Source organism: Orcinus orca, chromosome 9 (assembly GCF_937001465.1).
Source record: "Orcinus orca chromosome 9, mOrcOrc1.1, whole genome shotgun sequence".
In the NCBI taxonomy this organism is placed as follows: Eukaryota; Metazoa; Chordata; class Mammalia; order Artiodactyla; family Delphinidae; genus Orcinus; species Orcinus orca.
The window spans coordinates 57,116,572-57,134,545 of NC_064567.1; the positions used below are offsets into that span (position 1 = coordinate 57,116,572).

Consider the following 17,974-nt stretch of genomic DNA (forward strand, 5'->3'; position numbering starts at 1 on the left):
ATAATTTGAAAAGATACATGCACCCCAGTGTTCATTGCAGCACTATTTACAATAGCCAGGACATGGAAGCAACCTAAATGTCCATCAACAGAGGAATGGATAAGGAAGATGTGGTACATATATACAATGGAATATTACTCAGCCATTAAGAAATAACAAAATAATGCCATTTGCAGCAACATGGATGGACCTAGAGATTGTTACACTGAGTGAAGTAAGTTAGACACAGAAAGACAAATATCATATGATATCGCTTATTTGTGGAATCTAAAAACGGGTACAAATTAACTTATTTACAAAACAGAAGTAGAGTCGTGGATACAGAAAACAAACTTATGGTTACCAGGGGATAAGGTGGAGGAGGGATGAGATTGGGATTGACATATATACACTACAATATATAAAATAGGTAACTAGTAAGAACCTGCTGTATAGCACAAGGAACTCTACTCAATACTCTGTAATGGCGTATATGGGAAAAGAATCTAAAAAAGAGTGGATATATGTATATGTATAAATGATTCACTTTGCTGTACACCTGAAACTAACATAACATTGTAAATCAACTATACCCCAATAACAATATTTTTTAAAAAGAGTAATTAAATGATATTATATCTGAATCTTTTATTTTTTTAGTTTGTAATTTTATATTTTCACTATTATTAAAATGAATATATGTATATAACTATATATTCAATATAATAAATTTACATATAATTTTTAAAGATTCCACTTTTATAATTTTTGAAGGTTCTATATTATTATTTATTTTTTAATACATCTTTATTGGAGTATAATTGCTTTAAAATGTTGTGTTATTTTCTGCTGTACAACAGAGTGAAACAGCTATATGCATACATATATCCCCATATCCCTTCCCTCTTGAGCCTCCCTCCCACCCTCCCTATCCCACCCTACTAGGTCGTCACAGAGCATGGAGCTGATCTCCCTGTGCTATGCAGCTGCTTCCCACTAGCTATCTATTTTACATTTGATAGTGTATATATGTCAGTGCTACTCTTTCACTTTGTCCCAGCCTGCCCTTCCCCCTCTGTGTCCTCAAGTCCATTCTCAAAGTCTGCATTTTTATTTCTGCCCTACCACTAGGTTCCTCAGTACCATTTTTCTAGATTCCATATATATGCATTAGCATACGGTATTTGTTTTTCTCTTTCTGACTTACTTCACTCTGCATGACAGACTCTAGGTCCATCCATCTCACTACAAATAACTCAATTTCGTTTCTTTTTATGGCTGAGTAATATTCCATTGTATATATGTGCCACATCTTCTTTATCCATTCCTCTGTTGATGGACACTTAGGTTGCTTCCATGTCCTGGCTATTGTAAATAGAGCTGCAATGAACATTTTGGTACATGACTCTTTTTGAATTATGGTTTTCTCAGGGTATATGCCCAGTAGTGGGATTGCTGGGCCATATGGTAGTTCTATTTTTAGTTTTTTAAGGAATCTCCATACTGTTCTCCTTAGTGGCTGTATCTATTTACATTCCCACCATCAGTGTAGGAGGGTTCCCTTTTCTCCACACCCTCTCCAGAATTTGTTTCTAGGTTTTTTGATGTTGGCCATTCTGACTGGTGTGAGGTGATACCTCATTGTGGTTTTGATTTGCATTTCTCTAATGATTAGTGATGTTGAGCACCTTTTCATATGCTTGTTGGCCATCTGTATGTTTTCTTTGAATCCTTTTAAATCCTTGACTTCAATACAACTCTGAGCATTTGAACTCTCCATGCAGACAATATATGCTGTGCTTCTCTGTGTATCTAGGTGTCCTTGAGGGTGGTGAGAGTTTTGATCCTCACTCTTTGAAATTTTTCATACAAGACCCATGGTATCAAATTTGGCAAGCGTTCTCAAATCTTCTAAGATTCTCCTCCACCAAATGAAGTGTGTTTTGCTTAAATTATTATTAAATATGGTGAATCACAGCATTTTAGAGTTAAGAAATCATTTGTTATTAATATGAAGTTATATACTGGAGGAGAGCAGAATATGCCACCCCAAAGTATTCCTCTCTGGCATAAGGAGTATTTTGAGCTAATTATTTTTAAGAAACAGCAGACACAGGGGAAGCCATGAAAACCAAGTAGAAGTTATCCTCTTATAAGAGACATTTACATTTATAAGGGAAATCTCCATTTGTAATTGTGTCTCCCTCTCTGTACCAGAAAGAGGAGGATGAATCTAAATCTCTAAAAGCTCTTATCAGTGGAGAAGGCGGCAACTCAACTCTCATAACCCTTGTTTACTGTGCTTTGCCTGCTAACCTCCCATGTCTGACTCCCCCTCCCCCTCCCCAGCATCTTCTTTTGTCTTTAGCTGGAAGCAGCGTTTAAGGTGGTGGCTTGGGCCATTTTTGGGAGTTACTCAGTTTTCCTGGGTCTCTCCCACGTATACAGGAGGTATATACGTTACTAAATTTTTGTTTGTTTTTCTTCTATTAATCTTTTATTACAGGATGGTCTCAGACAAGAACCTAGAAGTATAGAGGGAACATTATTTTTCCTCCCCTGCAACATCATGCACTTTTCTCTATGTCTAGGTGAATATTTCTGATGTAAGTTGCAAGTGACTTTATCAATACTTCATGATTCTCTTCTGTATACCAAACAATATACAAAACAGTACACGGTGATAAGGACATAAGTTATGAAAGATATGGATGCTCTTGTAAAGGTCTTTACAGTCCTTCGTGTCTTAGAGTTCTTAGAAGCAGAGCCTAAGACAGGGACACTTGTCCAGGTGATTTATTGATGGTGAGCTCTCAGGAGAAATCTCTGAAGGAAGGAGGAAAGCAGGATGAAGGAGGAGAAGACAGGCAAAGATGCGGTTTCAGAAGTCTAGCTGCATCCTGAACCCATGGGGTGCTCAGGAAGTTTCTCAATTACACCAAGGCTTTTCAGCCCAGAGGCAAGTTGTCTGGGCTATTAGAACCCCACTTCAGCCAGCCATTTGCTACAGGACACCCACAGGGGCCAGTTGTCATAATCTTCCAGACATCACCAGCTGAAGTGGCTTCCATCAGCTAAGGACAAACGTATGTAAAGGTTTGGTGGTCAACAACTGCAGCTTCTGGAGGTATAAATACCACAACCTGGAAAGGGAAAGGGGGGTCTGGGAAGGGCACCAACAGCATCTACTACACATGGTATTAAAGGAGCTAAATCATGTCCACATGATATCCTTTAAGAGCATTTATAAAGCCACCTATCAGCAAGTGACATGTAAGACAACACAATCTGAAACTCTAGACGTACAGAGTAAGTGAGTAACATCAGCTAACGTGTACTGAGGGCTCGCTCCCTGCTATGCAGTGTTATGTGATCTTTATTCTTCTCAGAAAATATCTACAATGTAGGTACTATTATTGCTCCTATTTCCTAGTAAACTGAGGCACAGAGAGGTTACATAACTTGATCAGGACCACACAGCCAGCAAGTGCCAGTGAGTGATCATTTCATTGGCAATATATGGTAAAGCTTTACTGGAATAGAGAAAATGAAATTCTAACCCCTACCCCAAATCAAAATCCCTTAAGTTGGGCCTCTATTTTAACAAATTCCTAAAGTGATTCTTCAAAGTCACTGCCAAGTGGAAAACATTTTCCAAGATGGAGAAAAGTTGTGCAAAAGACAATGTCAACAGGTAAAAATGATCAGCAGAAACAGAGGTGCTTGTGAATTTTTGCAGGTAGTCTGAAGGGAGTAAGAAGGAAGGTAAGAATAACACTGAGAATGGGCTCTTGAATACCAAGCAATAATTACACAGGAAGAAATAACTTTTTTGTTGTCATATTGATTCTTAAAATAAGAACAGAATAAAATAAAAATTAAAAGGATAGGAAACATTGGCTTTGGGTACCCATCGGGTACCTCTGTGCTGGCCTATGTAGGTATTTATCCCTAAAAAATAGGTTAAACTACCTCTTTTCCAGAGAAGAACAGGATATTATAAAACAAAGAAGGAAAATAATATTTCCTCAAATGTTTTGGAAATGAAAATACTATATAAATGCAAGGAAGTAAGTTAATTGCTGAAATGTGATTAGCAGCGTATTTTTATGTAGATGTATGATGTTGTTTTCTGAAATAACATGTGACCTAAATGTGTCTACTTTAATAAAAATACGTCGTCATAGAAGTTGGACCAGAGAAACAAAAGAGAAGAGAGGACCTAAAGAGGACAGACTATAAAGCGTGATGCCACTTGGCTACAATGAAATATTTTCCAGGCAATTTCATACAGGAATCACTAGCTACTGTGCCATCTTTCCCATCGCCCATTGATCTAATTAAGAAGAAGAAGACATTGCTAAAAGGGCAGAAGAGTCTGTTTTTTTATGATGTACATCAGGAGATCAGACTCCCCGCATCCCCTTTATCCTGCTGCATTTGCTCATCATCGCTGTCCAATTCGTTGTGACAATTACATACAAAAAAATTCCAGGAGAAACACATCTAAGTAGTATGCTAGTTTGTTTCTAACTAACAAGGTTATTTGTTTGCTATATTTTCATTCCATTGGTTTATATTTCAATCCGTTATTTACAAGGAACTTATAATGACACTTTTTGTATGTTTCTCTGTTAATACCAGATCAAATACTCCAGCGATTTAGGGGATTAATGGGTAGTCCTCAGAATGACCTCAAACTAACTTAAATGGCATAAATCGTATGGGGGAGGGCTTTGGAGTTGGAGATAAGGGTTGGAACCTCAAGTTTTTACACTGTGTCAAATAAACAGGGAAAAGGAGGAGCATTGGATATTTAAGATTATTTACTGACTGAACTGACCTCTCCCCACAAACCTACTAGCAGGTATTTAGAGTCAAATACTTAGTTTAATCATATTAATGAAGATTATAAGGAAGCTTTAAAACCTCAAGGCTAGTGTGCAGTGCTAGAATTGTTCAGAGAGCATTCAAGAGAAATTGACTATCACAGGAAGTTAAAACAAACAGTTCACTTAGTAGGTTAAGAGCTGAGGGAAGGGTTGGCTAACATTAACTTGACGTGAGTCTAGCAATTCAGGTGTATAAATTTTCTACCTTTTCAGCAGGCAAAAGATGCCAGTGATCAATATTGAGGACCTGACAGAAAAGGACAAATTGAAGATGGAAGTTGACCAGCTCAAGAAAGAAGTGACACTGGAAAGAATGCTGGTAAACTGCTGCTCTGTTTTGAATTTTATTTTTAAACTAGAGATAACTGTAGCACTACCAGGTTAAAAACCATTGAAGGGGAGCAGAATTTGCCACCCCAAAATATGCCTTTTTGGCATATGGATTCTTTTAGGCTGATTATTTTTGAAAAATAGCAGATGCAGGGGAAGCTCTGAAAACCAACTAGAAGTTACCCTTTCCTAAGAGACAGTTACATTTATAAGGGAAATCTCCATTAGTAAGGGTGTCTCCTTCTCTGTGTCAGGAGGAGAAGCATGACTCTAAATTTCTAGAAACTCTTATCATGGAGAACACCAGGATTAGATCTGCTTAACAGCCTTACCCTTGTTTGCTGTTGTTAAAAAACAAAATTCAACTGAGTAAATTTGAAGATATAATTGGCTTTATTAAATAATTCATGAATTGGGCAGCATCCCATCTAGCAAGTAGAAAAGCTCACCAAGGAGCTGTACAAAATGGAAGGTTTTTATAGGCACAAAGGGGTGGGACAAGGAAGTCATAAACAAAAGAAAGAATTATTTCAGGCAGGAGCAACTTCCTTTGTGGGAAGAGCAGGGGTCTATCATGCAGATTACCTCACTAGTGCTGATCAGGAAGTTACAGATTGACAGGTTTAAATTCCACTCCTGGGAAAGGCTGAAACTGCAGTTAAGTTAGGTATTAAGTTTTGGTTTGTTGATGTGGAGCTTTGTCCATTTAGGGACTGTTCTTTGTTTTTGCTTTGTTTTGTTTTTTTAATACTGTGCTTTTCCTTTTTTTTTTTTTTTTTTCCGAATAAAAAACGTGTATTTGGGGTGTTAAGAATTACAGTTCAGGAGACAGATTTGGGTAAAACGGAAAGAGTGTTCCAGGGAAGAGAAGGAGTCAGGGGCTTACAAAGGCAAAGCCAAGAGGTTGTACTCTGACATAAGGGAGGAAATATTTGTCTTTAAGGGATAGGCTGTCATGAATTATTTTAGGGTAAGGTTCTGGTAATTATCTTAAGCCCGTAACTGGCTCCCCACACCCCTGTCATCTACACCTACCATCTTCTTTGGTCTTTCACTGCAGTGGGATTTAAGATGGTGGCTTGGACTATTTCAGGGAGCTACTCAGTTTTCCTGAGTCTCTCCCTTGTATACAGGAGGTGTACATGTTATTAAACTTCTGTTTGTTTTTCTCCTGTTAATCTGTCTTTCTTATTACAGGGTTATCTCAGTCGAGAACCTAGAAGTGTAGAGGGAAAATTATTTTTCCTCTCCCACATCATTCACTGGAGAAACTCAATATAGTTGAAAACAAGTTGTTCAGATAAAATTCATCAGAAATTAAGAAAATTAATAATCATAATTATCTTTTGATTTAGAGTTAAAATCAACAGTTTGACAAACTATTTTCCATAAGCCAAATCCAGCAGTTAGCCTGTTTTTCTATGGCCACTAAGCTAAAAATGTTTTAAAATTTTTATAGAGTTGCTTTATTTGTATTTATTTTTTAATTTTTATTTTTACATCCTTATTGGAGTATAATTGCTTTACAATGGTGTGTAAGTCTCTGCTTTATAACGAAGTGAATCAGTTATACATATACATATGTTCCCATATCTCTTCCCTCTTGCATCTCCCTCCCTCCCACCCTCCCTATCCCACCCCTCCAGGCGGTCACAAAGCACCAAGCTGATCTCCCTGTGCTATGCGGCTGCTTCCCACTAGCTATCTACCTTACCTTTGGTAGTTTATATATGTCCATGCCTCTCTCTTACTTTGTCACAGCTTACCCTTCCCCCTCCCCATATCCTCAAGTCTATTCTCTAGTAGGTCTGTGTCTTTATTCCTGTCTTACCTCTAGGTTCTTCATGACATTTTTTTTTCTTAAATTCCATATATATGTGTTAGCATACAGTATTTGTCTTTCTCTTCTGACTTACTTCACTCTGTATGACAGACTCTAGGTCTATCCACCTCATTACAAATAGCTCAATTTCGTTTCTTTTTATGGCTGAGTAATATGCCATTGTATATATGTGCCACATCTTCTTTATCCATTCATCCGATGATGGACACTGTCTTGATTACTGTAGCTTTGTAGCATAGTCTGAAGTCAAGGAGCCTGATTCCTCCAGCTCCATTTTTCTTTCTCAAGATTGCTTTGGCTATTCAGGGTCTTTTGTGATTCCATAAAAATTGTGAAATTTTTGTCCTACTTCTGTGAAAAATGCCATTGGTAGTTTAATAGGGATTGCACTGAATCTGTAGAATGCTTTGGGTAGTGTAGTCATTTTCACAGTGTTGATTCTTCCAATCCAAGAACATGGTATATCTCTTCATCTGTCTGTATTATCTCTAATTTCTTTCATCAGTGTCTTATAATTTTCTGCATACAGGTCTTTTGTTTCCTTAGGTAGGTTTGTTCCTAGGTATTTTATTCTTTTGGTTGCAGTGGTAAATGGGAGTGTTTCCTTAATTTCCCTTTCAGATTTTTCATCATTAGTGTATAGGAATGCAAGAGATTTCTGTGCATTAATTTTGTATCCTGCTACTTTACCAAATTCATTGATTAGCTCTAGTAGTTTTCTGGTAGTGTCTTTACGATTCTCTATGTATAGTATCATGTCATCTGCAAACAGTGACAGCTTTACTTCTTTTCCAATTTGGATTCCTTTTATTTTTTTTCCTCTCTGATCGCTGTGGCTAAAAGTTCCAAAACTATGTTGAATAATAGTGGTGAGAGTGGGCAACCTTGTCTTGTTCCTGATCTTAGTGGAAATGATTTCAGTTTTTCACCATTGAGAACGATGTTGGCTGTGGATTTGTCATATATGGCCTTTATGATGTTGAGGTAAGTTCCCTGTATGCCTACATTCTGGAGGGTTTTTTATCATAAATGGGTGTGTAATTTTGTCGAAAGCTTTTTCAGCATCTATTGAGATGATCATATGGTTTTTCTCCTTCAATTTGTAAATATGGTGTATCACACTGATTGATTGGCGTATATTGAAGAATCCTTGCATTCCTGGGATAAACCCCACTTGATCATGCTGTATGATCCTTTTAATATGCTGTTAGATTCTGTTTACTAGTATTTTATTGAGGATTTTTGCATCTATGTTCATCAGTGATATTGGCCTGTAGTTTTCTTTTCTTGTGACATATTTGTTTGGTTTTTGTATCAGGTTGATGGTGGCCTCATAGAATGAGTTTGGGAGTGTTCCTCCCTCTGCTATATTTTGGAAGAGTTTGAGAAGGATAGGTGTTAGCTCTTCTCTAAATGTTTGATAGAATTTGCCTGTGAAGCCATCTGGTCCTGGGCTTTTGTTTGTTAGAAGATTTTTAATCACAGTTTCAATTTCAGTGCTTGTGATTGGTCTGGTTATATTTTCTGTTGCTTCCTGGTTCAGTCCCGGAAGGTTGTGCTTTTCTAAGAATTTGTCCATTTCTTCCAGGTTGTCCATTTTATTGGCATATAGTTGCTTGTAGTAATCTCTCATGATCCTTTGCGTTTCTGCAGTGTCACTTGTTACTTTTCCCTTTTCATTTCTAATTCTGTTGATTTGAGTCTTCTCCCTTTTTTTCTTGATGAGTCTGGCTAATGGTTTATGAATTTTGTTTATCTTCTCAAAGAACCACCTTTTAGTTTTATTGATCTTTACTATCATTCCTTCATTTCTTTTTCATTTATTTGTGATCTGATCTTTATGATTTCTTTCATTCTGCTAACTTTGAGGTTTTTTGTTCTTCTTTCTCTAATTGCTTTAGGTATAAGGTTAGATTGTTTATTTGAGATGTTTCTTGAGGTAGGCTTGTATTGCTATAACTTCCCTCTTAGAACTGCCTTTGCTGCATCCCATAGGTTTTGGGTCGTGTTTTCATTGTCATTTGTTTCTAGGTATTTTTTGATTTCCTCTTTGATTTCTTCAGTGATCTCTTGGTTATTAAGTAGTGTATTGTTTAGCCTCCATGTGTTTGTATTTTTTACAGATTTTTTCCTGTAATTGATATCTAGTCTCATAGCGTTGTGGTCAGAAAAGATACTTGATACAATTTCAATTTTCTTAAATTTACCAAGGCTTGATTTGTGACCCAAGACATGATCTATCCTGGAGAATGTTCCATGAGCACTTGAGATGAAAGTGTATTCTGTTGGTTTTGGATGGAATGTCCTATATATATCAATTAAGTCCATCTTGTTTAATGTATCATTTAAAGCTTGTTTTTCCTTATTTATTTTCATTTTGGATGATCTGTCCATTGGTGAAAGTGGAGTGTTAAAGTCCCCTCCTATGCTTATGTTACTGTCGATTTCCCCTTTTATGGCTGTTAGCATTTGCCTTATGTATTGAGGTGCTCCTATGTTGTGTGCATAAATATTTACAATTGTTATATCTTCTTCTTGGATTGATCTCTTGATCATTATGTAATGTCCTTCTTTGTCTCTTGTAATAGTCTTTATTTTAAAGTCTATTTTGTCTGATATAAGAATTGCTACTTCAGCTTTCTTTTGATTTACATTTGCATGGAATATCTTTTTCCATCCCCTCACTTTCAGTCTGTATGTGTCCCTAGGTCTGAAGTGGGTCTCTTGTAGACAGCATATATACCGGTCTTGTTTTTGTATCCATTCAGCCAGTCTGTGTCTTTTGGTTGGAGCATTTAATCCATTTACATTTATGGTAATATTGATATGTATCTTCCTATTACCATTTTCTTAATTTTGGGGTTTTGTTTTTGTAAGTCTTTTCCTTCTCTTGTGTGTCTTGCCTAGAGAAGTTCCTTTAGCATTTGTTGTAAAGCTGGTTGGGTGGTGCTGAATTCCTTTAGGTTTTGCTTGTCTGTAGAGGTTTTAATTTCTCTGTTGAATCTGAATGAGGTCTTTCCTGGGTAGAATAATCTGGTTTGTAGGTTTTTCCCTTTCATCACTTTAAATATGTCCTGCCACTCTCTTCTGGCTTGCAGAGTTTCTGCTGAAAGATCAGCTGTTAACCTTATGGGGATTCTCTTGTATGTTATTTGTTGCTTTTCCCTTGCTGCTTTTAATATTTTTTATTTGTGTTTAATTTTTGATACTTTGATTAATACGTGTCTTGGAGTGTTTCTCCTTGGATTTATCCTGTATGGGACTCTCTGTGCTTCCTGGACTTGATTGACTATTTCCTTTCCCATGTTAGGGAAGTTTTCAACTATAATCTCTTCAAATATTTTCTCAGTCCCTTTCTTTTTCTCTTCTTCTTCTGAGACCCCTATTATTCAATTGTTGGTGCATTTAATGTTGTCCAAAAGGTCTCTGAGACTGTCCTCAATTCTTTTCATTCTTTTTTCTTTATTCTGCTGTGTGTTAGTTATTTCCACTATTTTATCTTGCAGGTCAGTTATTCGTTCTTCTGCTTCAGTTATTCTACTATTGATTCCTTTTAGAGAATTTTTAATCTCATTTATTGTGTTGTTCATCATTGTTTGTTTTCTCTTTAGTTCTTCTAGGTCCTTGTTAAATGTTTCTTGTATTTTCTCCATACTATTTCCAAGATTTTGGATCATCTTTACTATCATTACTCTGAATTCTTTTTCAGGTAGACTGCCTATTTCCTCTTCATTTGTTTGGTCTGCTAGGTTTTTACTTTGCTTCTTTATCTGCTGCGTATTTCTCTGTGTTCTCATTTTGCTTAACTTACTGTGTTTGGGGTCTCCTTTTCACAGGCTGCAAGTTCATAGTTCCCATTGTTTTTGTGTCTGCCCCCAGTGGGTAAGGTTGGTTCAGTGGGTTGTGTAGGTTTCCTGGTGAAAGGGACTGGTGCCTGTGTTCTGGTGAATGAGGCTGGATTTTGTCTTTCTGGTGGGCAGGATCGTGTCCAGTGCTGAGTTTGAGGGTGTCTGTGAACTTACTATGATTTTAGGCAGCCTCTCTGCTAATGCGTGGGGATGTGTTCCTGTCTTGCTAGTTGCTTGTCATGGGGTGTCCAGCAGTGGAGCTTTTGGTCGTTGAGTGGAGCTGAGTCTTAGCGTTGAGACAGAGATCTCTGGGAGAGCTCTCACGGTTGATATTATGTGGGGCCAGGAGGTCTCTGGTTTTCCACTGTCCTGAACTCGGCTCTCCCACCTCAAAGCCTCAGGCCTGACACTCCGCCAGAGCACTAAGACCCTGTCAGCCACACGGCTCAGGGTGAAAAGGGAAAAAAACAAAAGAAAGCAAATAAATAAAGTTATTAAAATTTAAAATTTTTAAAATATTATTAAAATTAAAAAGTAATTTAAAAAAAGAAGAGAGCAAACAAACCAATAAAGAAATCCACCAATGATAACAAGTGCTAAAAACTATACTAAGGTAAACATAAAAATCAGAATCTAGTCAGTCACATACAGCAAACCCCAAGTCTACAGTTCCTCCCAAAGTCCACCTCCTCAATTTTGGGATGATTTGTTATCTATTCAGGTACTCCACAGATGCAGGGTACATCAAGTTGATTGTGGAGATTTAATCCGCTGCTCCTGAGGCTGCTGGGAGAGATTTCCCTTTCTCTTTGTTCACACAGCTCCTGGGGTTCAGCTTTGGATTTCGACCTGCCTCTGTGTATAGGTTGCCTGAGGGCGTCTGTTCTTCACTCAGACAGGACGGGGTTAAAGGAGCAGCTGATTTGGGGTCTCTGGCTCACTCAGGCTGGGGGGAGGGAGGGGTACAGAATGCGGGCCAAGCCTTTGGTGGCAGAGTCTGGCATGATGTTGCACCAGCCTGAGGCCTGCCGTGCGTTCTCCCAGGGAAGTTGTCCCTGGATCCCGGGACCCTGGCAGTGGTGGCTGCACAGGCTCCCGGGAGGGGAGGTGTGGAGAGTGACCTGTGCTCGCACACAGGCTTCTTGGTGGCAGCAGCAGCAGCCTTAACATCTCATGCCCGTCTCTGGGGTCCGCACTGATAGCTGTGGCTCGCGCCCATCTCTGGGGCTCGTTTAGGCGGTGCTCTGAATCCCCTCTCCTCACGCACCTCAAAATGGTCTCTTGCCTCCTAGGCAGCTCCAGACATTTTCCCAGACTCCCTCCTGGCTAGCCGTAGTGCACTAGCCCCATTCAGGCTGTGTTCATGCAGCCAACCCCAGTCCTCTCCCTGGGGTCTGACCTCCGAAGCCCGAGCCTCAGCTCCCAGCCCCCGCCCACCCCAGTGGGTGAGGAGACAAGCCTCTCAGGCTGGTGAGTGCTGGTCGGCAGTGATTCTCTGTATGGGAATCTCCCTGCTTTGCCCTCCGCACCTCCGTTGCTGTGCTCTCCTTCGCGGCTCTGAAGCTTTCCCCCTCCGCCACCCGCAGTCTCTGCCCACGAAGGGGCTTCCTAGTGTGTGGAAACCTTTCCTCCTTTCGGCTCCCTCCCACTGGTGCAGGCCCTGTTCCTATCCTTTTATCTCTGTTTATTCTTTTTTCTTTTGCCCTACCCAGGTACATGGGGAGTTTCTTGCCTTTTGGGAAGCCTGAGGTCTTCTGCCAGCGTTCAGTAGGTGTTCTGTAGGAGTTGTTCCACATGTAGATGTATTTCTGATGTGTTTGTGGGGAGGAAGGTGATCTACACGTCTTACTCCTCCGCCATCTTGAAGCGTCCTCCTATAGAGTTGTTTTAAATAAAAGGGAAAGAAAAATAAAATGAAGAATATGAGACATCATATTTTAGCTTAGCAATAAAGTAAAGCAATGCGTATAGGCATTTTGTTTTTACTTTTCTAAATTGATAAGCTTCTCTTTATTTGATATTGTTCAAATACTTTTAGCCAAGACATCCCCTCCAGCACTGTCATGGCCAGTAATGAATGAATACATTGTATTCCTTCTTTGCAAATAAAAATGAGTTCAGGCACAAGAACTCACTGGTTTCTCCTAAAAACATTTGTCAGATCTTAGAAATGGTTACCAAAAGTCCTCTGCCAGTAGAAGGAGGAGAAATGGCAAAGGAATAAAAGTTTCCACCAAACAGTGACTGAAGCTTAGAAAATGTAGATATGTATTTTAGATTTCTTTGTTTTGGGAACATCAGTAGAACAAAAACTCCTTCACAAGTGAGAAGAGTATATTTCATATTTCTTAAAAAAAAAAAAAAAACCTCATCAGGCCAAAGCAAAAAAAGAAGCTTGTATTATCTTCATACTTTGCTCAAAACTCTTACTCCCAGTAAAAATTGGAATTTTGACTTCTTTTATGTTTATAGTTGTCTCAAACTTCCCTGTTGCCCTTTCCATACAGGCAAAACATGTAATTTTTAAAAGATAAAATTAAATCTGTAAACAGCACAGAAGCTTGGAACGCACACCAAAAAAGTTTAAATCTTTATGTTTATAATTGGGGGAAAATAAACTTTTGAGGTAAAGGAGGGTTATCTTTTTCTTCTTTATTTGAAACATCCAAAAGCTGTTTTGTTATTTATATACTCAGGATTGTTTTGTAGGCAGTTTGGTTGTCATCATGTTTACTATTCACTTGTGGCAAGTTCACCTGGGAATTTTTGTTTTGGATAAATATCGCATCCGTCCCCATTTGTCAGGTTTTGGGGTTCCTTTGCCCTATTACTCAGGGTGTCTTTGCTCTTGGAAGTCAATTTAATCGAGTATCAGACTGCCAAAACTACACATACATGCTCACACACAGAACTTTCCAAGCCTGAATCCAGAGCTCTGACACAGGATAGCATAGTGTCATCACGGTACGGGTAAGTGGGTATCCTCTGGAACCATATTCCTGGTTCAGATTGTGGCCCTACAACTTACTTCCTGTGTAATACTCACTTAAATGAGCTAACTCATCTGTGCCAGTTTCTTCTTCTATAAAATGGGAATAGTAACAATATGTAATTATTATTACTTTAAAAATTATTATTTATATCTATGAACCAGACCGATTCATAATGTGCCTCAACCTACTTTGCTGTTAAGGCAGCATTATTGTCAGAGTAAGACAACTCTTTGCATCCAGTTTCTAAAGCTGAAAGATTTACAATGACTATAAGCAAATATAATAGGCAAAAACTAAAAGCAATCTTTATAGTAATAGCTACCATTTGATTGACTATCTCTGTATGCCAGGTACTTAATGCAATCTGTGTTGCTTCTCATATTTCATAGATGAAGTAACTATACCTTAGATAAACTATTTTAACTAAGGACACACAGCTGGTAGGTGGGCAGAGTCAAAATCAAACCTGGGATTGCCTGAATCCAATGCCCGTGCTCTTTCTACCATGCCGTGTAATCCTGTATTAAACTATACATACTTATAATAAGGCTCCGTGAAATAATTTTGAAGCGCATCCACCCACATAGGATTTTAGGTAGTCTGTTCCTCAGGATCCTCAGATCCTAGCCAGGCACTGTCAAAACTAACCCCTCACTGAGTCCTGTTCCTGACAACTGGTTGGGGCCCAGAGAGCTGGTGTTTGGAAAACAGGGGAAGAAGTGAATCTAAATCTCAAGTTTGAATTTTGAGGGGAAAAAAGTGAATCTAAAGTATTGCATATTTCAAATGTGTGCATAAACTCCAAGTATCGTCCTGTGAAGGAGCCACCTGAACGATGTCCTGCCCCCGATTAGAAATGATCTGTTCTAATATGTAGATAATGAGTTTGCAGAGTCTAAGTAATCTTAAGTCTTCTGTCTAATGTTGCTTAGAACTTTCATGCAAAAATAGTGTGAAGATTTTATTAAAACAAAACAATAAATTCCTTAGGTAACTTACAGAATGGTCACTTCATGGACTGCCAAAAATGAAGCAGTTTTGTGTTAATGTCATGAAGGATAAATTAAGTGAAAACAAAACAAGTTGACCATTAAAAGAAATGAATAATTTGGTCCCATGTGTGTATATGCATGTGTATACACACACACACGCACACATACTCATACTTACACATGTATAGAACTTTGCCTCGCTCTAAACAGTATGTTACATGGTACATTAACAGGCTCTGGCTGAGTCCATTAAAATACTAAAGCCTGATTTTTCACAGGGTCATTACTATAATGGAGCAGATGACTAAGGAGCAAGCTCATAAGCAAAACGAATGATCTAGTTTAGCCAGTATTTATTTACTGAGCACCAACTAAATGCAGGCTCTGTTCTAGATGCCTGGGATACATGTGAACACATCAGCCAAAGGTCCCTTTGGAGCTCACCTTCAAGTTTACAATCATGATCAATCATTGTAGACCAGCTTTAAATAAAATTACATGTGTATACTTCTGAGAATCCAGCAGTGGTGATAAGCCTGGAATTTAACAATTATTCATTCCCTTCCACCTTCACAGGTCATATGTTTGGAATGAAGTCAACGATTTAATCAATGCTCACTCTGGTAACGTTCTTGACTTGTGCTGTCAGCTGTGTTCTGATCCTTGGACCCTGTCTCCTCTAAAGAAGCTGGAGGCAGCGTGCGCTGAGAGCCCTTAGCTGGAGTATGGCGGCTGGTTAGCCTTTGCCCAGAGATATCCACAAGGACAGGGCAGGGAGCAGCTATTTCTTCTTCTCTCGTAGAAAGTACAAATGCATTGGCAGAAAGCAGAATCACATTAAAAAGATAGAACACACACAAAAATTATTATTATAAATGCATTCTTGGATTCTGCAGTATTCTCTATTAAGCCAAATGAGTCATCTCTTTCTTTTTTTCCTTTAAGGTGTCCAAATGTTGTGAAGAAGTAAGGGATTATGTTGAAGAAAGATCTGGGGAGGATCCATTAGTAAAGGGTATCCCAGAGGACAAAAATCCCTTCAAGGAGCTCAAAGGAGGCTGTGTGATTTCATAAAAAAAAATTTTTTTAATTCCATGGAATATCTTGAGCTTTAATGACATACTGTTTGGTCATATGTAATAATACTATTAAGCATGTACATGAATTTTAAAATTATAAATATGAGCATTTAATAAAATTTGGACTGTGATAATGCATAAGTCTATGCTTTTCTTAAAGTACTTAGCACAGGGTTTAACACATAATTGACAACAAATATTGATTGACCCATTTCTTTAACAATAATATGTTTTATAAATGAGTCTGTATTATTCCGGATGCCAGCATATAGTTAATGTTTTATGTTTCTCCATTACCCTTTCAGCACTCTTAATTTCATGGTTAGACTTGTATTTTCCCCAACCTTTCACTTACGTAGAGAATTAAGAAATCTATTCTTTTGATTCACGGAAAACCTATCTTGGCAGAATGTATGCTGTGAAGAGTTTTGTTGTTGATGTTCTGTTTTTTGTTTCCCTCTTTCATCCCCCAGTCAGCAGCAGTGGTTGTAACATAACCTCTTTCTGCATTCTTACCAATTCTGCTTGTCACCAGTGACATGACTTTTTCCCAGAATGCCAGTTGGATTAAGGGTTCAGTCTGTGGTCATGGAGCATGGTGGATTTAAGCAGCATTCAAAGGTCATGAGAAGCCAGAAAGGTCTGGCTCTGGCACTTTACTGCTTGCCTGACTTTGGATAAATTACTTAATCTCAGTTTCTTCTACTGTAGGATAGGGATAATAATGATCCAACCCCCTTTTTCATGGTGGTTAAATATTATACTAGGGTAACTGTAGCACTTACCATATTGTCTGACATGTAGTAAGACCCAATAAGTGTTAACTAGTATTATTACTGGGAACAGAACTAGACAAAATACTTAGAATCCTTTAAGATGCATGCTATTCCATCCCCTCCCCACGAAGACTCACCAGTATAGTCCTTTTTTTCTGCAGCAGTGATAGAATAGAATTTTTTCTGCAGATGATAGAATAATAGCCATCACCTGCATCACCTTCCTAATCAGTTTCCTCCCGGCATCTTAACTGAGTTTTCATAAGCCAAATTTCACTACCTTTGTGCTAATGACTAAGAGATAACTTGCCTACGCTTCTGTAACAAATGACAAGTGTAAACTACCCCAACTTGGAAAATATTTTTGTTGTTAGTGTCTCTTTGTTGCTATCCCACATTTACAGTGCTGTTTTTGGATACATTAGTAATCAGAATACTCACAAATGCTAATTGATTGTCATCCTTTTAAAAACAAGATAAGGGCTTCCCTGGTGGCGCGGTGGTTGAGAGTCCGCCTGCCGATGCGGGGGACACGGGTTCGTGCCCCGGTCTGGGAAGATCCCACATGCCGCGCAGCGGCTGGGCCCGAGAGCCATGGCCGCTGAGCCTGTGCGTTCGGAGCCTGTGCTCCGCAACGGGAAAGGCCACAACAGTGAGAGGCCCGCGTACAGCAAAAAAAAAAAAAAAAAAAAAAAACAAGAGTTATCTACGATTGGGCCTGGAAGGGAATCTAAAGGTCGTCTCAGGTTTGGCTCCTAGCACAGTGCCCTCCTACTCTGGCCAGAGTAAATGTTCAGCAAAGATCTATTGACACTTGTCCAACCCCTTCATCTTGGAGTGGAGAGAATCGAGGATCAGAGAAATGAATTGGCAAATTTCTCAGGGCCAAATTCTGGATCTCTGGATGAATCTCTAGCAACACACTCCAACACATATCAAACTGTTACTGAGTCTAAGCGCATACTGCTTGCCGCACGACAGGCCAATAATCAAGAGATGAATTCTTCGGGAAACAACTCTATTCAGAAAGCAATAAACAACTCTATTCAGAAAGCCAGCAAACTAAAAAAGATGGTGGGCTTGTGTCCCAAAGAACCATCTTGCCTGAGTTAGAATTCTGGCTGCTTTTATACTAAAAGGGGAGGGAGTAAAGTCAAACCTTTCCTGGTTCCCATCAGCCTCTGGAGGGGATGTATTCATTTCTTCTTCCCTGCCATCGTTCACAGGTGGGCCTGGTCAGAA

General features: G+C 38.8%; 1 protein-coding gene across 1 annotated transcript; it reads left to right on the forward strand.

The window, feature by feature from the left end:
• Positions 1-4,947: 4,947 nt before the first annotated feature.
• Positions 4,948-16,086, forward strand: GNGT1 (G protein subunit gamma transducin 1). Its single transcript, XM_004265592.1, has 3 exons — positions 4,948-4,997; positions 5,088-5,190; positions 15,823-16,086. Exons 2-3 carry the CDS (start codon positions 5,095-5,097, stop codon positions 15,949-15,951), a joined length of 225 nt encoding a protein of 74 aa, XP_004265640.1. The 5' UTR covers positions 4,948-4,997; positions 5,088-5,094; the 3' UTR covers positions 15,952-16,086.
• The last annotated feature ends 1,888 nt before the right edge of the window (positions 16,087-17,974 follow it).

Coding starts and splice junctions, on each gene's coding strand:
- GNGT1 (XM_004265592.1), top strand. CDS start 5,095: ATGCCAGTGATCAATATTGAGGACCTGACAGAAAAGGACAAATTGAAG. Junction 5,191..15,822: donor TGACACTGGAAAGAATGCTG/GTAAACTGCTGC, acceptor TTTTCCTTTAAG/GTGTCCAAATGTTGTGAAGA.